The sequence below is a fragment of the Hyaena hyaena genome, unplaced genomic scaffold (assembly GCF_003009895.1).
Source record: "Hyaena hyaena isolate Hyena2069 unplaced genomic scaffold, ASM300989v1 scaffold_1826, whole genome shotgun sequence".
Taxonomy (NCBI): Eukaryota; Metazoa; Chordata; class Mammalia; order Carnivora; family Hyaenidae; genus Hyaena; species Hyaena hyaena.
This window is the reverse complement of record NW_024082450.1, coordinates 95,250-115,278: the sequence shown is the minus strand read 5'-3', so window position 1 is coordinate 115,278 and position 20,029 is coordinate 95,250. Positions and strand designations below refer to the sequence as shown.

At 46.7% G+C, this 20,029-nt stretch overlaps 5 protein-coding genes across 5 annotated transcripts; 3 read left to right on the top strand and 2 right to left on the bottom strand.

Annotated features, from left to right (window-relative positions):
* Positions 1-1,382: 1,382 nt before the first annotated feature.
* Positions 1,383-19,914, bottom strand: LOC120226736 (histone H2B type 1-K). The gene is made up of 2 exons (XM_039224919.1): positions 19,514-19,914; positions 1,383-1,469 (listed from the first exon to the last, which is right to left on the bottom strand). The coding sequence occupies exon 1, from the start codon at positions 19,901-19,903 to the stop codon at positions 19,523-19,525; it is 381 nt and encodes a 126-aa protein (XP_039080850.1). The 5' UTR covers positions 19,904-19,914; the 3' UTR covers positions 1,383-1,469; positions 19,514-19,522.
* LOC120226737 (histone H2B type 1-J) lies at positions 1,429-5,870 on the bottom strand. The gene is made up of 2 exons (XM_039224920.1): positions 5,476-5,870; positions 1,429-1,474 (listed from the first exon to the last, which is right to left on the bottom strand). Exon 1 carries the CDS (start codon positions 5,856-5,858, stop codon positions 5,478-5,480), a length of 381 nt encoding a protein of 126 aa, XP_039080851.1. The 5' UTR covers positions 5,859-5,870; the 3' UTR covers positions 1,429-1,474; positions 5,476-5,477.
* Positions 6,162-6,857, top strand: LOC120226735 (histone H2A type 1-E). Its single transcript, XM_039224917.1, has one exon. The coding sequence runs from the start codon at positions 6,188-6,190 to the stop codon at positions 6,578-6,580; it is 393 nt and encodes a 130-aa protein (XP_039080848.1). The 5' UTR covers positions 6,162-6,187; the 3' UTR covers positions 6,581-6,857.
* On the top strand, positions 6,587-8,004 carry LOC120226730 (histone H3-4-like). Its single transcript, XM_039224916.1, has 2 exons — positions 6,587-6,670; positions 6,857-8,004. The coding sequence occupies exons 1-2, from the start codon at positions 6,587-6,589 to the stop codon at positions 7,319-7,321; spliced, it is 549 nt and encodes a 182-aa protein (XP_039080847.1). The 3' UTR covers positions 7,322-8,004.
* On the top strand, positions 16,927-17,299 carry LOC120226738 (histone H4). The gene has a single exon (XM_039224921.1). It carries the CDS (start codon positions 16,935-16,937, stop codon positions 17,244-17,246), a length of 312 nt encoding a protein of 103 aa, XP_039080852.1. The 5' UTR covers positions 16,927-16,934; the 3' UTR covers positions 17,247-17,299.
* Positions 19,915-20,029: the final 115 nt, after the last annotated feature.

Below are 20,029 nucleotides of genomic sequence, written 5' to 3'. Positions count from 1 at the left end.
CGCATGAGCAAGGGAGGGTCAGAGAGAGAGACACAGAATCTGAAACAGGCCTCAGGCTCTGAGCTAGCCGTCAGCACAGAGCCCGACGCGGGGCTCAAACCCACAAGCCGTGAGATCATGACCTGAGCCGAAGTCAGATGCTCAACCAACTGAGCCACCCAGGCGCCCCACCAACGGACCAATTCTTAAGAATTATTGAAACTAAAAAAAAAAAAAAAAAAAAAAGGGGGCGCCTGGGTGGCTTAGTCGGTTAAGCGTCCGACTTTCGCTTAGGTCATGATCTCGCGGTTCGTGGGTTCGTGCCCCGCGTCGGGCTCTGTGCTGACTGCCTGCTCTGAGCCTGGAGCCTGTTTCAGTCTGTGACTCCCTCTCTCTCTGACCCTCCCCTGCTCAAGCTGTCTCTCTCTCTCCTAGAAATAAATAAAAACATTAAAAAAAAAATAAAAAAAAAAAGAATTATTGAAACTTTATTTATGTATTTGTGAATTTTGTAGTAACTTACGTCAGTGTGGTTTAATTTGTATCTGAAGATTTCTGAGACTAAGTTGACGGGCTTTCATTGTGGTTTTTTTTTATGACAGCTTTTGAAAGAACACTCAAACGGTCTCCCACCCTGCTGCCTGCCCCTCCCTCCTACAAACAGGGAAGAAGGAAAGAAGAAGACAAAAACTTATACAAGATTGAGAAAAAGAGGAATCCGAAAGCCCAGCTCCCTCAAGACTTCCCACATGTCTCTCTCTCTCTTTTTAATTTTTTTAAATGCTTATCTATTTTTGAGACAGAGAGCACGCAATTGGGGGAGTGGCAGAGAGAGAGACACAGAATCTGAAGCAGGTTCCAGGCTGTGAGCCGTCAGCACAGAGCCCGACACGGGGCTTGAACCCATGAACTACGAGATCAAGACCTGATCCGATGTTGGATGCTTAACCAACTGAGCCATCCAAGCGCCCCCTTCCTAAATGTCTCTTCAGTCAGCCAGTGAATCTAATTAAAATTGTTTTAACTTTATATCAGAAATAACCCATATTTTGTAAATCAATAAAATTTAATAGTGTGATGTCAGTATCCACTGGCAGACATAGTCCTCCTTTGAGCACTAAAGCTTTTAAGAAAAAAAAAAAATCCAAATAACTCAACAGAGCGAGCCCTGAGATGCAAGGACGGAAAGAGGACATTTTTTGAGCTGGTGCCTAAGCCTAAGAGCAGAGAGACTACTCCCTTTCTGCCTCTCTGTTCTTTAACCGATGTGTTTTGACAATGGCAGAAAGTATGCCTATCTTTGTCACTATTCAGTATGTGTGCATTATCCAGCTGAACGGGGCTCCAAAAACTTGCCAAACTGCTAGAAGCCACTTTAACTGAGTCTCCTGGTAATTGACAAGGCTGTGCTCATGAAGGATGTGGTACCCATGAAGACTGGCAAGTCCCATGGCCGTCTTGGCATTGTCTCACCTTTTATCTGAAATGACCTGAAAGGGGTAAAAAAAAAAATGTTGTAAGATAGAGGTAGAAAGTATTCATTAAGTTCACAGACAATCTTGCTGGCCACAGTGTGAGAGAAGGTGAAACACACCAAATCTAGAAGAAGTGTCTATCTCAGCAAAGTCCAATATCTACCTCGTTCATGATAACACAGGTCCAAGGAGAGCTGTCCCGGCACGTGGGACACCGGGCGGTGTCAGGACCCAGGCCAGTGCTGGTGAGCTGAGTCCTGGCCACCGGGCGTACAGGTTGCTTGGGCAAGAGGAAGGGGGTTGAGGAGAAGAAAGTCCGTGATGTGCACATGATTGCTATTGTAGGCCTGTTACTCACAGCCTCCTCGGCAGGGCAGACCTGTTGGTTGGCATTCACAAGGGCCAACATTACTCTTTAAATTTTGTTTACTTATTTTTGAGAGAGAGAGAGAGAGTAAGGGAGGGGCAGAGGCAGAGAAAGAGAGACAGACAGAATCTTAAGTGGGCTCCCGGCTCCAATCTGACGCAAGGCTCGAACTCACCAACTGCGAGATCATGACCTGAGCTGAAGTCAGACACTTAACCGACTGAGCCACCCAGGCGCCCCAAGCCAACATTATTCTTACACTCTGAGAGCATCCTGAGTTCATCCATATCACTCTTCCCCTAAACTTGTCAACAAACCTCCCCTTTTGTCCTGTTCAAATCTTTGCATAGCCAGGCAGATCAGTAGCCACACACATGCATCAGTTTAGTTCCATCTTATCATTCTCTTCCCACCATCAGTAAACAATGAGATGCCATTCTCCTCTCTCTCCTGTTGTCTTTCATGGGTGCTCCCGAGTGGGACGTTGTGTTTCTTTGTTCTGATACAGCCTTAGGACTGGTGTCAGCAGTGGTATTAGCTCACATATGTTGAATGCTTACTATATGCAAGGCACTGTTAAGATAGTAATTCATGAGAAGCACTACCAAATCCCCCTTTTGAAATGAGGAAGAAAGTGACAGAAATTAAAGTCATGTGGAAATGCAAAGTTTAAGTGGCAGGGCCTACCTTCAAACCCAGGGAGCCTTTCTCAATCAAGAATTGATAGGAAAGTCCTCATGTTATTAAAACAACAAAAAACATAACTCTGTTTCAGAAGTAGAAATAATTGGGGGCGCCTAGGTGGCTTAGTCGGTTAAGCGTCCGACTTTCGCTTAGGTCATGATCTCGCGGTTCGTGGGTTCGAGCCCCGCGTCGGGCTCTGTGCTGACTGCCAGCTCAGAGCCTGGAGCCTGTTTCAGTCTGTGACTCCCTCTCTCTCTGACCCTCCCCTGCTCACGCTGTCTCTCTCTCTCCTAGAAATAAATAAAAAATATTTAAAAAAAAAAAAAACAAAAAACAGAAGTAGAAATAATTGGAGTGTGAGCACTTGCTCTGACAGTCATTTTCTCCCTTCGGTGCTTGCTCCGGCTGGGCCTTGTGCATACCACGTCCCCTGGACGCTCCAGTGCTGACGTAAACACCCTGGCGTGCAGATCTGATGGTGTACAGGTTAACGGTGGGTCACAAACAATGTGTTCTTATGATCTCCCAGTGTCAGGTGTATAGTATTGCTTCCACAGTGGAGGAGAAGCAGTACATTTGCAAAGACTAGAGAAAATACTAATAATGTGCAAAACAAATTCTTCAGGTATACCATTTCATGTTCTTAAAATTCAAAAACTCTGCTCTAGATTTACGGGCAGAACGCACACGCCTTTACGCAGTGCAGACTCCAACATTTGGGGACAATGTTAGGAAAAGTGCTACTTGAAAATTAAAGCTTAGAGTAAGTCATTCAGATCTATAGTTTGTAAACAGAGTTGTTATGAACTGCATATTTGCCTTGTATCATCCAAACTTGAAAATAGAATTAACAAAATTTATATTAGAATGGAATGAACTTTAACATACCAAAGATAAAGTTTAAGAACAGCCGTGCGCATAGGTATCTATGTAAGGGCTGCTCATCTTTCGGTGTGTCTCTATTAACCCTCTGGAATGGGTGACTTGACTTCAATAACCATTGTAGATTAGCTTACAAAGAAACAAGTGCACAGTAGAAAAACGAAGTATCATTTGATTAGCATAGCTTGAAAAAAGATTCCTTACGAACAGCTGGTTCATCTAACACAATGTTCAGCAAAGTGTCATTCTGCTTTGTGATCTCTGGGGAAGATGTGTCAAATAGTCACAAGTATGTGAGCAACACATATATGCTTATTTGGGGATAAGGTATCTCACAATGTATACTTTTTTAAATGACAATTCTTCTAATCAGGCTGAGGCTGATTAGAAATAGGTTCAAGTGATAATAGTTTAGGGGCGCCTGGGTGGCTCAGTCGGTTAAGCGTCTGATTTTGGCTCCGGTCATGACTTGAGCCCAGCATCGGACTCTGTGCTGACAACTCGGAGCCTGGAGTCTGCTTCGGATTCTGTGTCTCCCTCTCTCTGCTCCTCTCCTGCTTGTGCTGTCTCTCTCTCTCTGTCTCAAAAATAAGTAAACATTAAAAAAAATAATAAATAAGTTTTTCAAGCAAAAGATTAAACTCTCGCCTTATTTATAAGGGACCCAATCCAGGTGCAAATAACTCCACAGATGAAAATTTGATTTCTTTTCCTGATTTGTTGATGACTTAAGCAGTTTAATTTTCTGAGTAATAGGATAAAATGGCTGATTATTTTTCTTGTCTTCACTGCACGGTTTCTATGGGTAAATATAAAGCAACCTATTTAGTAGCGATGCAAATCGATCTGTCCGAGGAACTATACGGAGGCAGTCTCCAAACGCTGGACAAGCTGTTAGAAACTGGAAGAGGAAAGGGAATTTCCAGAAGGGGGCCGCGATTGACGTGGACACCGAACCAAGAGTTGGATTTGAGTCAACAAAGAAGTGTATATTTGACATTGGAACTAAAACATTGTTTTAGACATTATCGCTGTATTAAATTTAGATCCGCTTTAGATAAATTGGGCAATTTGTTTAAATTAAATGCATTTAAAATTACTACCTAAACCCCAAACCAGCCAGACTGGAAGATTCCAAATGCTTTACAGATCATGGCTTTTTGGCTAAGAGACCCAGGATATTGAAGGGTTATACTGTAGACACATTGTTGGGTGACTGGTTCTTATTTATGACAACCTAAGTGACGCGCGGTCTGTTTTTCCTTACTGGTTCCAGACAACGTCAAACAGAAGATTTAAAACACCAACCAAAGGTACTTTAAAATAAAAACTGATTTTCGTTAGAAGCGTCTGGGACAGATGCCATCAAGCTTCTTTGCCTTCACCGAACCCCCAAATAGTCCTGTCTCGTCATGGTAACATTTTCCATTTATATGGGCATAAGGCAGAAGGAAAGCAGCTGCCTAAATGAAAACACAGCATTGGTACTTCTCAGACTGAAAACATCCTTCAGATTGTTTTCTCCCCAACGAACGTTCCAAGAGGAAATAATAAACCTCACTCCTGACAAGTCTAGAAAGCTTAAGAGGCAGAGAAGCAGGAGAGAGGCGTAGAACGTTTACTCTGGGTGCCTGCGTGTGCTCGGCTGGGGGGTGGGGTGGGGGTGGGGCGGGAGGGAGGGTCGGATGCCAGAGCCAACCAGGGCGCCGACAGGAAGGGCGCCAAATTCAAACTGCTGGCGCCAAGGCCGGAACCCGGGCACCAGTCCAACTCCGTTCTCAGACTGGGGAATATTTGAATTTGCTTCGAGCTTAGTTTTCTCGCAGAGCCTTTTGCAAGTAGTTAGTTCCTAAGTAACAGTAACAAGCTCAGAGCGTTGGTTACTTTGCACAGAAGTCCGAGAACTTGGCCAGGGCCCAGTGTTATTTTTGGCGCTTAACTACCCTAATAGGAAAAGCTAGAGATGGTTCAGACTATTTACTGTAACATGTCACAGGGGCCCAGCACAATATAAGCGACAGCTCTCTCTTTGAAAATATGGGTGGCTCTTAAAAGAGCCGTTAGGGTTCAGTTTGCAGCCAACTCACTGTTCACTTGGCGCTGGTGTACTTGGTGACGGCCTTGGTGCCCTCGGACACGGCGTGCTTGGCCAGCTCGCCGGGCAGCAGCAGGCGCACGGCCGTCTGGATCTCCCGGGACGTGATGGTCGAGCGCTTGTTGTAATGCGCCAGGCGCGACGCCTCGCCCGCGATGCGCTCGAAGATGTCGTTGACGAACGAGTTCATGATGCCCATGGCCTTGGACGAGATGCCCGTGTCGGGGTGCACCTGCTTCAGCACCTTGTACACGTAGATGGAATAGCTCTCCTTGCGGCTGCGCTTGCGCTTCTTGCCGTCCTTCTTCTGCGCCTTGGTCACCGCCTTCTTGGAGCCCTTCTTCGGGGCGGGGGCGGACTTGGCGGGCTCGGGCATAACTCCGGGTAACTCAAAAACCTGGCAAGAAAGAAAATAAGTAGTAGGAGAAAAGCGCAATGTGCCCCTTTTATATAGAACCACATATGCAAATAGGGGGTTAATTACAGTCCTGTATCTCATTGGTGTCCATTCAGGGTAACGTCAGAAGTGAGTTCTGCCCAGTCAGAATACAAGGATCCCAAATTTGCATTTCCATTGGTTAAGATGAAGCTTCCATGTTAACCAATGAAAACTTTTGTTTTTCAAGCCCAATAAGGCTTATAAAGACTGCTACCCCCTGAGCCCTGGGCTCGGTAGGTTACTGTGGCTGAAAACGTGAGGTCGTGATGTCCGGACGCGGGAAGCAGGGCGGCAAGGCGCGCGCCAAGGCCAAGACGCGCTCGTCGCGGGCCGGGCTGCAGTTCCCGGTGGGCCGCGTGCACCGCCTGCTGCGCAAGGGCAACTACGCCGAGCGGGTCGGGGCCGGCGCGCCCGTGTACCTGGCGGCCGTGCTCGAGTACCTGACGGCCGAGATCCTGGAGCTGGCGGGCAACGCGGCGCGCGACAACAAGAAGACGCGCATCATCCCGCGCCACCTGCAGCTGGCCATCCGCAACGACGAGGAGCTCAACAAGCTGCTGGGCCGCGTCACCATCGCGCAGGGCGGCGTCCTGCCCAACATCCAGGCCGTGCTGCTGCCCAAGAAGACCGAGAGCCACCACAAGGCCAAGGGCAAGTAGTGATCTATGCGACAACTAGCACCAGCTCGAGGTAGTCGAGTTCAAACCCAAGGCTCTTTTCAGGGCCACCTACATTTTCTGGAAAAGAATGTAACATTCCCTTTAACACTAAGAAACAAGTGAAACGTGGGGAAATTGAGCCACTCCCAACGAATCTCCATCCTGAGTTGAAAGCAGGACACCATAGATTAAAGCCTAACGTACAAAGGGCCATAGATTTTGCCCCCTTGCGGTAATTGGGGACAGGCCTTTTCCATATCTTAGTGGTTTATTTAGCTTTCTCGAGTACTGAAATTTCTCGGTGCAAAAGAGCTGCTCTCCGAGACAAGTGGGCATCGCAGCGAGCAGCCGGCCACGGGCGGCGTCAAGAAGCCGCACCGCTACCGGCCCGGCACGGTGGCCCTGCGCGAGATCCGCCGCTACCAGAAGTCCACCGAGCTGCTCATCCGCAAGCTGCCGTTCCAGCGGCTGGTGCGCGAGATCGCGCAGGACTTCAAGACCGACCTGCGCTTCCAGAGCTCGGCCGTCATGGCGCTGCAGGAGGCGTGCGAGGCCTACCTCGTGGGGCTCTTCGAGGACACCAACCTGTGCGCCATCCACGCCAAGCGCGTCACCATCATGCCCAAGGACATCCAGCTCCCCTGCAGGTCAACGGAGAGCGTCAGGGCCCAGTGTTCTCCCCGTAGGGTCCGCCACATCCGTTCTTCCGAACCACTGCCTTCACCCCACCCTCCGTGTTAGATGAAATGAGTAAAATACTGGGATCACACTGGTAGGTATGACACCATTCTGGAGCCAGAGAAACGTCTCAGGTTTGGGATGAGCCTCGTCTTCAGTGCTGTTGCTTCGAGGTGCACTGTCCCACCTTAAGTTAGTCCAAACATTTCCACAACTATTGCCCTTGAAATGTAAGGTGTTGCTAATCACCCAGGCTGTTCTGCCTTACAGATTTCAAGGTCCATGTGGAGTAAGGAAAATATGAGCGGGGGGCTGTATGGTTCGGCAAAGCAATGCTTCTGATTGAAGGCCTACGGGGAGTGTGGGCTCCTGACAAACCTGGGTCTCTCTGCCAAGCCGACGGCTTAGGTCTGGAAGAAGGTTAATTGATGTGTGTTTCCCTTAACTTTTGTTAAGTAAGGAAAACCCTGCCAATGGTTTTTACTTCCCAGGGCACAACGTTGCCTCCTATTTTCTGTTCACTGAACTCCTTTAACGGATGTCATCTCAAAAAGGGGGGTAAAAGCCTTCTTAGCTCTTTTTCTTAAATGTCACGGACACCTTCGGCAGCCTGGTGACGTTTATGGAAATCCTTCTCTGGATAATATTTGAAGTGTATAAAATGCAAAAATTGCAAGAAGTGTTTATTCCACTTTAACTTCTCCAAGTTAAAAAAAATAAATTTGATCGGCTTGGACCAGTGCTTACATAGTTAACACATTCCGTGATACAGTCTTGATGAGCCTGATAACTGCCGTCCATGGTTAGGTGAGTCAATAACAGTTCAAGAGAGTTTGGTAATTGTTATGAAAAATGAGACCTCTGTGATTTCCAGTGGTTAACAAAGTCACAGGTCCTGAGATTTATGGCCCAAAAATCATAATAAAGGGAAAAGCTAAAGTTGGGTCAGAGGTGAAGTATATTTTCCCCATCCCCAACTCACAGGCCCTCATCAGCACCACCACGGCATCCGCAGGCTCCAGGGTTTCCCCTCGGAGGTATCCGGGCACATGTGCACTCCAGGTTAAAAGCCCCTGCTGTAAAATTTGGCCGAGCTACCCGTTATTTTTCAACCTGATGATGTTTTGGGGTGATGGCGGGGTGGTCCGGAACCGACGGCCAAGAAAGAATTCTTGAACGTGTCATTGGTGAAAAAAAAAAGTGATTTTACTAAAGCACAGGGACAGGACCCGTGGGCAGGAAGAGCTGCGCTGGGGTCCTGACGGGTAACTCACTACGTACCCTCAGGTTGGGAGGGGTCGGGGGTGGAGTAAGTCTCTAAGGAAATTGGAAGCAAAGTTTCCAAGACCTTGAGGGGCTGATGTTGCCTGGGAAACACCATTTATTACCGTTGGTAAAACCTCAGCCACAAGCCCCTTCAGATGTGCATCAGGGGCCACAATTGCCAGCATATACTTGGAGGAGTTGAGATAAAGGAAGTTTCCGAAGGAATTTTTATGTGTTAAAGTAGAATCACAGGACCCTGCGGGATCAGGATAATGTCAAGGGAAGATGCTCTTTTGCCCCAGCGAAGTCATCATCGAGGCAGCTGAGCTTCTAGAGGGAAGTCGCTCTGCAGGTTTCAAGGACTTGTCAACGGCTGTAGGCAGCACGGGAATTTCATTTTTCATTTGCTGTCATTTCCCGCATCACCATGGCAGCACTTATACCCCTTTCCCTTGTTCTTGGGCCGCCGGGAGTGTCCGGGGTACATCACATAGATCCCACGTGGGGGGGGGGGGTTGCTGTAACCTGTACTTTGCCTCATCAAACCTAACTAAAATTTTTCCCGGAAAGTGCCCCTTCCTATCTGGAATTTCTTAACGCTTAAAATCTGCTAATATCTCATATTAATATTCACACCCTTCCATTGTTTCTATTTCTTGTGCTTAAAATATAATTAACCCCTAATCCTAATGTACATATGACTTCTCGGAATCAAAATACGTGCTGGCAACATATCAAACAGTGGTGGGCGCTCAAATGCACACACCCCCCCCAGTAAAATATTTTTGATTTGATGGGATTTTTAGAAGCTGTGTGACCCAAATGATTTGATTCATTATTCAATTGCTCTGTCTTTAACTATGTCTTCCAATTAAAGGGAAAGAAAAATAATTTTTCCTCTACTCTTTCAAGTGTTTGGCTGAGATCCCTGTGATAAAAGACAGTTTTCTCAAGAGAAAAACACACGGAAGTTTATTAATGTTCAACAACAGAAAGTCAACTGACAAAATTTAAAGGTCAGATTGGCTTTTTTCAAGGACTCACGGAGCAGACAGCATCCCACCCAGGGACAGAAAGGAGTTCTGCTGACCTATAGAAAACGAAAGGCCCTTAAAGGTGGAAAAACAGCAGAAAAAGGGAAATAGCAAAGAAAGAGTGCAATGTTTCATCAAGGCCATCCTCCTAAGGGCACTGGCTGGGCCTGCTGGGTCTCTCGCCAGCGCACACTAGCTTACTTGCTCCTTGAGTGGCTCTAGGCTCCATTCCCGGGGTAGGAGACTGATTAGATTAGGCGGTCAGGCTTGGCTTGCTGATGTGGGGTTTTGCACAGATGACTCCATTTGGGGTCTGCTGTGTCCTCTGTAACGTGTCCCTCATGTGTACACGGGGCGGGGGGACACTGAACTCCACAGGTGCCTTAGAACTACAGCTTAAATACCATCTTCAGCTTGTCGGGAAGCAAGAATTCCTGTCCCCTTCAAGGGTCCTTCTAGCTGGACTAAGAATCCCATTGACGTGAGAAAGATTAATAGGAGAAAATCAAAGTTAGCAGCAAGCACGTGGGGAGTCCACACGGACATGGAAGTTCCTGTGACAGCCAGGCCACACAGCAGGTGTGTCATCCTGAACCCAGGAGGAGGCCGCGGGGCTCTGGGACCTGGAAGGGAAGGAATGCACTTCACAGGGCGATCGGTGCAGATGCTGATTAGATGTTTGCCCTGTCCTACGGATGGGCCACTCGGATAAAATGTACCGCCACCAATAACCCTATTCTGGGAAAGACCCGCAATTTAGACTCTTCTGTGTAGTCAATGGCCAGGGTTTCTCTGAGCCCGTGAGGTGTCTTTCCCTCCAGCTCGGGGGCGCATCTGGCAGCGGCTCGCCCTTGGCCCCCACAAGCTGAAGACAAAAGGTGAGTGGGGACGTCAGCCACCGGAAGGTTACCAGGAAACAAGAATAAAGTCGGCCCGGCAGATTTAAGTTGCGGCCTTCGCCACTGGCAAGGGTCTAACGCTGTCTGCTGGTGTGGCTGGGTGAACTGGGGAGGCCCTGAGCCCTAAGGCCTGGACCACGCGCGTGTCAAAGATGTCACAGAAGGCTCTTGGTCTCCTCATGAGAAAGAATTCAAGGGCAGACACAACAAGCAGGTACAAGCAGGCAAGTTTATTAAAGCAGAAGTACACTCGAGATGTGAGAGCAGGTGTGAGAGAGGGAACCAGGGGTGGGGTTGCTTCTGTTTTATTGACAGTTGTTAACAAGGGGGTGGGATATTTATTACTGGGGGGGGGTGTCTTGGAAGCAGGGTTTTGTGCCTTTTCCTCCTCACTTGCTCAGGTTTCCTGTCTTGGCCATCTTGGGCCCCTCCTGCGTGATGGGGCTTCTCAGGGGACTGCAGCGGGGACAGGGCTCTGACCCTCCCCACAGCTGGGCACGGCCTCCTCCCTGCTGGCCTCCAAGCATCCTAATAGAGCCTAACTAAGTGCCTACTGTGACGCTGGAATTAACCTTTGCCCTTCCTGGTAGAGAAGGAAGGAGAGACATCTTGGTAAATCTACTTCCTGTTTTTAGAGATAGAAGAGGAAGACCAAGAACCTTTCTAATCTCTGCTTTATCTCAAATGCCTTCCGCTCAAAATAAACCTTGTGCCAGAGTGGAATATTTGGGGGGGGGGGTCTTCTGTTACCTTTCAATACCTAATGCTAATACTTTGTTAGTATTTGTTAGTACAGTATTAGGTCTGTATTAATAAAAAACCTGAGGGGCACCTGGGTGGCTCAGTCGGGTAACCATTCAACTTCAGCTCGGGTCATAATCTTGCGGATCGGGATTTCAAGCCCCTTGTCAGACTCTGTGCTGGCAGCTCAGAGCTTGGAGCCTGCTTCAGATTCTGGGTCTCCCTCTCCGCCCCTCCCCCACTCACGCTCTGTCTCTCCCTGTGTCTCAAAAATAAATGAAACTAGGGGCACCTGGGTGGCTCAGTGGTTAAACGTCCGACTTCAGCTCAGGTCATGAGCTAACGGTTCGTGGGTTTGAGACCCACATCAGGCTCTGTGCTGACAGCCAGCTCAGAGCCTGGAGACTGTTTCTGGATTCTGTATCTCCTTCTCTCTCTGACTCTCCTGGGCTCACACACTCTCTCTCTCTCTCTCATAAATAAATAAAACATTAAAAAAATAAAAAATAAATGAACCTAACAAAAAGATTTTTTAATTAAAAAAAATAAAAACCCGAAATCTGCGCTGTATTTCTAAGTAATACGCAGAGAATATTTCTAAAAATTGTAAAGCAAACTAAAGCTCTCTCTTTACAATACTTTTAAGGGTTTGTGTGTTTTTTTCCATTTTAAATCTAATGTTCTGGGTTAATGTAATTGGGCGCTTTTTCTTATATTTGTAGATATTTATATCTCCATTTCAGACAGTTTGGATTATCCAATCATTTCAAGTTAGAAAGCCTTGGTGAGGACCAAGTTGGAAAGCCTTCGGTGAGACATTGAGAACACCATGTGGACATGGGGGGAAAGATTAGGAGGGAAAGGGGCCGAGAAGGCAGAAGGAAGGAACAAGTGTCAGTCCTTCCCGCAGCCTGATGACCGGCCCTGCCTTGGCTACATCCGATTTTCCCCTTTCCCTCCATGGCCAGCTTGTCTTCCTAAGGACCGAAATTTTACCCTACCCAGAAACGGTGACTTGTCGCACAAAGGAAACGTTACCCACAGCAGATAAAGAGTTCACCAGGAATCACTTCCAAAGCCACGACTCCCTGAGCAATGGTGAAGGGGTTCCTTTTATTTAGGGTGAGGATGAATGTTTAGAAAAGGGGAGCCTTGCCATCATGTGTAGCGGCGGGTATAAGGTCTCACCTGTGCCTTAAGGAAACACGCCTACACATACATTGCATGTTATATAAATGAGGCTTGTGCTCCTCCTTGGAAATTTCAGTATGACAGTGAAGTAAGGGTCACTGTCAGCCATTCCTTGGGTCGCCCATGGTCCATCTGCACAGGCGTGCGGGGACAGAAGTTCAAACTGGTCTGGGTGATCTAGGGCCCACCAGAGCTCTTCTGGGCAGTGAATGCTTGGGGCTAGTTTCAGTTTTCATTACCGGACACTACGCCCCTCAGGTCTTTTGCCTAAATTAAGACACACGCTGGAAAGGAGCTTAAGAGACAAACGTCAGTACAAGCAGGTGAGCAGTAAAGGTAAAGTTCTGGTGACATTGTCACTCTCCTCCAGTACTGCACCCACTTACCTGCTGGATATCCGTCTGGCAAAGAGTGAGAAGACCAAATTCTCTATCAAAAATTTGGTTACGGTGAACCTTTACAGATTTATCCTGAACATTGGGTCAAACGCAGAAAGACATATATATTCAAGGTGATTGCAACATTGTCTTTGTACCAAATTTCATCAAACCTAAAACACTCACCATTGTAAGCAAAACAGACCATTATGTACCAATAATCTGTTAAAAAAGCAAAATTCAACTAATTAAATCTGAAGATCTAATTGGGTTCATTAAATGAAGATTCAAGAGTTGGGCAGCATGTGAGGAGCTGTATAAGACGGAGGATTTCATAGGAAGAAGAGTGAGGCAAGGAAGTTATGAACAAAAAATCGGGGCGCCTGGGTGGCTTGGTCGGTTGGGCGTCCGGCTTTCGCTTAGGTCATGATCTCGCGGTTCGCGGGTTCGAGCCCCGCGTCGGGCTCTGTGCTGACTGCCAGCTCAGAGCCTGGAGCCTATTTCAGTCTGTAACTCCCTCTCTCTCTGACCCTCCCCTGCTCACGCTGTCTCTCTCCCCTAGAAATAACAAATTAAAAAATTAAAAAAAAAAAACATTAAGGAAGTTATGAACAAAAGAAAAGAAAAGAGGGTCTCAGGCCAGATCACCTTCCCTTAAGGGAAAGGCCTGGGGGTCTGATCGTGCAGATGACCTCATCTACCCTGGGAGGATGAACAGGGTTTCTGAGACAGATGACCCCTTTGGTGCTTATCAGAGAGTCACTCATGTTCATTTAGCTGTTCTTTTTTTTTTTTTTTTAATGTTTTTATTTATTTCTGAGAGAGAGAGAGACAGTATGAGCAGGGGAGGGTCAGAGAGAGAGGGAGATACAGAATCTGAAACAGACTCCAGGCTCTGAGCTAGCTGTCAGCACAGAGCCCAACACGGGGCTTGAACCCACAAACCGTGAGATCATGGTCTGAGCCGAAGTCAACCGCTCAACCTTCAACCGACTGACCCACCCAGGCGCCCCGCATTTTAGCTGTTCGGACAGGCGTGTTTGGGAAAGTCCTCTAAGAAGATAATGCAAATACCCAAGGCAGTCACATACATGAAATGTTTAAGCAAGATCAAAACAGCGTAAGGAAATTAAAGATCAAGTCTAAGATCAAGAATGTTTAAGGAAGATCAAGAGCGGAGGGGACAAGGGTCGAAAGTGTGTTCACAGAGACAGGCAGGGGTCAGTCAGATCATGCCAAGCTGAGGTTTGCAAATCATCCTAAATTACCATTCTAAGGTTTGGGCATGGGAGTAGCATAACCCAACTTACATTTCTTTGGACGTTCGCTGCCACAAGTGTATTGTGAACACAAAGTGCAGAAGTAAGGCTACAGGTTAGGGAACCATTGTCACAGTCTGTTTGAGAGATGATGGCGGCTTGGCCTAAAGGAAGCAGTAGACAATCACTAGGCAGAGGATGTATTTGACAAGTGTAACAAATCAAGTTTGCTGCTGGGTTTGGCGTGTACTGTGTAAAGGAGGAAAAAATACTTTTCCCTCTAAACTTCTGAATTCTTGACTGACATTCCCTGTAACAAAAGGCAGATTAAAGAGAAAACTAACCAAAATTGTATTAACATGCATGCCTCATGTATATATGAGAGATAGGAAAAATGAGTAAACTCCCCAGGATGGCCAAGTCACCACTTCCTATATCATCTTCAGCTAAAGACAAAAGAAAGGATGGTATTCATGTTGAGGGTGGGGAGGGGAAGGACAGTTATGAGACGATCTCAGGAAAAGCAAGGTAGACAAGAGCAAGGTTCGTTATGCACATTAAAGCACGTGTCTTTTCCATTAAAATTCTCTGGTAATTTACAGTCTTCCTTCCTGGTACTTACAAATGAAGATCTCCATTAAAACTGTAAATGTCTCTTACAATAAAGTAACTTCTAGTTTCAGACATTCTCCTATATCTGCTGTTTCTTAAAAATAATCAGTTCAAAAATCCTTATGAGAAAGAGGCATGGTTTGAGGTGACACATTCAGCCACGCTTCAGCTGTGAAAGATACAAGGAAAATACCTTGATTTGAATGAAGCTTATCTTGATCTATAAAAGTCAGTAAGATCCTTGAGGAAAGTTCCTGAGTTAAGGGATTCGCAAAAGATTTATTTAGCCAAAAAAAAAAAAAAAAAAAAAAAGCATTTACATACACTTGTAAAGGACTAAGAAAGAAATTCTGAAAGAGTGAAAGGAAAACAGAAGGACCCTTAGGGAGAATAAGCCTCTTATTTCCTATTTGTATTTGCCCTTGAACTAACCTATGCCATCCGTCCCTCTATAAAATACACTGAATGTACTCCCGCTAGTTGACTGGGCTTTCTTCAAGTGTTTGGCAAGTATTCTTTTATTGCCTAAATGCAGAAAAAATTAAATATTTTAATGACATTTTAAAATTATGTCTATTTTATAAATGTTAATGAAATACTTTGGAAATACTGTAAAGCAACATTTGCTAAAAGTAATTCCTTGATATAAAGGGTAGCAATAACATCATTGGATAACTAGGGGATTACATGCTAAGAGTGAAAAAAGTGATTAAAATGTCTCAGAATTTAAGCAATAGTAAAGTTGTATAATGTTTTCAATTAAGTATATACAATTAAACATATTCTTTTTTTTAATGTTTTATTTATTTCTAGGAGAGAGAGAGAGAGAGAGAGAGAGAGAGAGAGGGGAGACAGCGTGAGCAGGGGAGGGTTAGAGAGAGAAGGAGTCACAGACTGAAGCAGGCTCCAGGCTCTGAGCTGGCAGTCAGCACAGAGCCCGACGCGGGGCTCGAACCCACGAACCGCGAGATCGTGACCTAAGCGAAAGTCGAACGCTTAACCGACTAAGCCCCCCAGGCGCCCCTAAACATATTCTTTTAATAAAGATTTTTGTAGAAAGATCAAAGTATACTTTCTTTTCCCTGCATTCAAATTTTTACTTGTTAGTTAATAACAAATTAATTCCTCTTATAAGAGAGTTTAAAAAAATTTTTTTAATGTTTTATTTATTTCTAAGAGAGAGACAGCATGAGCAGGGGAGGGTCAGAGAGAGAGGGAGATACAGACTCTGGAACAGGCTCCAGGCTCTGAGCTGGCAGTCAGCACAAAGCCCGACGCGGGGCTCGAACCCGCGAACCGCGAGATCATGACCTAAGCGAAAGTCGGACGCTTAACCGACTAAGCCACCCAGGCGCCCCTAAAACTTTTTTTTTTAAATGATACATTATCTGGGTGAAAAAAACCCTCTACTGAGATACACTTAAAGACCTAGATGGATGGAGAGATTCAGTACTTTTCAGGTTAGGAAAACACAGTATTTACCATGCAAAATGCTATTTTTTAGTGCGACAAATAATTATAATCCTTCAGCACTGCAAGTAGACTAATCAGTGGAACTGATCAGTGAACTAATCAGTGAAAACTCAGGAAATAATTTGAAGTGAAATATTCAATATATGAGCAATTAATTTCCTCAAATTAGTGGAGAAAATAGTTAATATGTTATACTGATGAGCCAGCTGGTTAACTTTTTAAAAGTTAATTCTCTACACAAGAAACCGAGTCTGGATTATTACAGTTAAATTTTTTTAGTGGCTGTCCTCATTATTAGTGAGAGATAGTAGGAACTGCTGTTGAAAATGAAAGCTGCTACGCCTCTGGTGGAAGAGAATTCAGCAAAACACCTGCAAGACCTTAAAATTCTCTGTTACTAGCACATCTTTTTCGACATCTAGGAAGCTAGTATTTGGAGCATTATTTCCCCCCCGTAGAACAAGGAGAAAACCTCTGGCACAGTCTTAGGCACATAGTTAGAAAATGCACGCATATTTGTACAGATAATAACAGAAGATTTTACTCTCTGTGCTCTTTAAAATGTATCCTCCGCAGTGTTACAGTTTCGTCGTTTAATGAGGACGGGGTACGAAACAGGTTAAATGAGAACGAGGGGAAACAGCCCGGAGCTCGAGGACTGTCGCTCCGAGAACAAAGGCGGCGGCCCGGCTTGCGCCCCTCCTCCAACCCAGGCGGACTTCCCGCCACTGCTCTTCCGGTTTTCACTCTGGTCCGCAGAAGCTTCCTATAAAAAGGAGCCGCGGGGGCTGTGTGCACCTTTCGACTCTCGGACTCCCGAGAAGATGTCCGGCCGCGGCAAGGGCGGGAAGGGCCTGGGCAAGGGCGGCGCCAAGCGCCACCGCAAGGTGCTGCGCGACAACATCCAGGGCATCACGAAGCCCGCCATCCGGCGGCTGGCCCGGCGCGGCGGCGTCAAGCGCATCTCCGGCCTCATCTACGAGGAGACGCGCGGGGTGCTCAAGGTGTTCCTGGAGAACGTGATCCGGGACGCCGTCACCTACACGGAGCACGCCAAGCGCAAGACGGTCACGGCCATGGACGTGGTCTACGCGCTCAAGCGCCAGGGCCGCACCCTCTACGGCTTCGGGGGCTAAAGTTTTGACTCCTGTCACTTCGCCCGAAAAAAGGCCCTTTTTAGGGCCCTCAAGTTTTCATTAAAAGGGCTTTAGCGCTGGTCTACAATAAGGTCTCCGTGGAGCCGTTCTTAAATGCAGCTTAGCGGTTACTTCTGCCCGGGGACTTGAACGAGTGGAGACCCAACAGGACCATAGACTGTCCAACCGCTGTTCACTGTGCGGTGGGGTTGTGCGGAGTGTGGTTCGTTTTGGATCGTTAGTCTAGTCCAAAGTTAGTAAATCCGGAGGCTTTTGGCCTTTAGGGTTAGTTAGGCCCACACTAGCCTCCCACCGACCGTGCCAGAGAGCTAAGATTTCTCCTCAATAGGAAACTTGAGAAAATGTATCTGCCCTCTTGCACTGTAGGACCTAAAATACGCTCAGGTTTGGTAGCGTCAGTAAGTACATTCGTTTGTCTGCCGGAAATTTTAATTGCTGCGTTTCCCCCCGGGACAAACAGCCGTGGGCATTGTACACAGCCCTTGGCCTTCTCTGGGTGCTTATCTGGGAGTGTTTCTGCTCGGCAGTCAGGTCTGTGCATATTCAACTTGACAAGAAATGAGCAACCTGCTTTCCACGGTTGTAGTTTTAGCCGACACTCCGTACCCCAGGGGTCCTCAGTACTCACAGCTCCTGGGACGCGCCGCCTGCCACGTCTTGTTAATGGCAGACTAAATTTTTCTGCCAGGCCGCATTGGCTCAATTATGTGTCACGTATTTAAATTGCATTTCTCTGATAACAAAGTGCTTAAAATTTCTTTGGGAGATTTATGGCTATTTTGGAGTCGCATCTAATTATGTTGGGTTTATATTTTTATGAGTTTTTGCAAATGATGCCTGTTCATACAGGAGTCATTTCCCTCTCAGTTCCCCCAAAGAACTGCAGGCTGCTCATCTCATTATTGGGCTCGGAGAAGGAAGCTTTTCTGAAATTACTGATAACTGATCTTCCTAAAATTTGCAAAACATTATAAAAAACAAAAGATAGAGTGAACGAGAAGAAATCCTGCTTATAATAGTTCGTGTCAATTTGTGCTACTTTTTCCATGGACTCTCTACCATAATCTTGACAGGTTTTATTATTCTCATTTTAAAATGGCAAAATACAGGCACTGGCAGCCAAGTCAAATAACCAAGTCACAGATCTATTCTATAACCCGAACCTGTACTATTTGTAACCATTCTTCTCTGGGTAGCGCCGCTGGAGAAGCCGTCAGGAAGAGAATTTGCGGAATTGTATCAGGACAGGGACAGCCTGTGACTATTCCAATCTGATCCAATTATGCCTATCTCTTCTACAGTATATCTGATTGTGGGCCTAAGAAAGTCACTTTTATCATTTCTATTCACATGGATTTCATTTTGTCTCTGGAGAGCACACGATTCACAAGTCCACATCAATGCTCTTGTACAAATAGGCAAACAGGTGCACAGACTTTAATTTGTTCAAATCATTAGAGGCACAAGATTCCAATGGTTACTTATCTGCCCTTGTCTCCATTATACCACCGGTCACTTGCCTCTGCGGCCATATGTATGGGAACTAGTAAGCTAGCACTCTTTCGAGGCCCAGTACTCCATTTCTTTACTCAAGAGAAAAGGTGTGCTTATCTTCACTCTGCAGACTTCTCCCTCATGGTGGTCTGGCACCTCCCGGTCCCAGATGGGCGGGAGAGGCCAGCTTTTTCTAAGTTGGATGCCAAGTATTCTTCTAGCAATTTTAATCCCCCTTCTACCATAGGCATCTTTTTAATCCTATCGTGCCGCCTACGACAGGTGAATACTGCGGAGGTGAAGGACTGGCTTTGGAAGACAAGTGGGCACTAAATTTACTAAGAAAAGCAGGTTAGAACTCTAGAACTCCCAACGGAGAAAGGTCACAATAGGCTCTCAGGATTTAGACAGGAAAGCATTTTTCCACACAACCAAAGGACACACATTTGCGCCAGCCAGGGTCATTTTTCAGCTCAAACACACGTATAGAGTTGTGTTAACATCCCGTTAAGGGGCATACTAGAATGTTTACTACAAACATGTAAGCGGCAACTCCCAGCACATCCGGTTTCCTCCCAGCCAGAGGCAGTTACGGGCACAGCATTACTCAGGGCATTGGAATCCTCACGGTTGCCTCAGAGTAACCGCCTGAACTTGAACCTAGAATGTAAGCAAACATGTATTTGCAGCTCTAACATTGACAACGTAGTGGCTCTTAAAAGAGCCTTTGGGTTAAGTTTAAATACGCTTACTTGGCAGGTTCACTTGGCGCTGGTGTACTTGGTGACGGCCTTGGTGCCCTCGGACACGGCGTGCTTGGCCAGCTCGCCGGGCAGCAGCAGGCGCACGGCCGTCTGGATCTCCCGGGACGTGATGGTCGAGCGCTTGTTGTAATGCGCCAGGCGCGACGCCTCGCCCGCGATGCGCTCGAAGATGTCGTTGACGAACGAGTTCATGATGCCCATGGCCTTGGACGAGATGCCCGTGTCGGGGTGCACCTGCTTCAGCACCTTGTACACGTACACCGAGTAGCTCTCCTTGCGGCTGCGCTTGCGCTTCTTGCCGTCCTTCTTCTGCGCCTTGGTCACCGCCTTCTTGGAGCCCTTCTTCGGGGCGGGGGCGGACTTGGCGGGCTCGGGCATGGTCGGGAGGACACCGGGCGCGCTGGAGACAGACAGCGGAAGACAAATAGCAGCCGCAAAGCGCGGCTTGCCCTTTTTATATAGAAGCCCTTATGCAAATAAGGTGTAAGTTACAGCCCTAGGTCT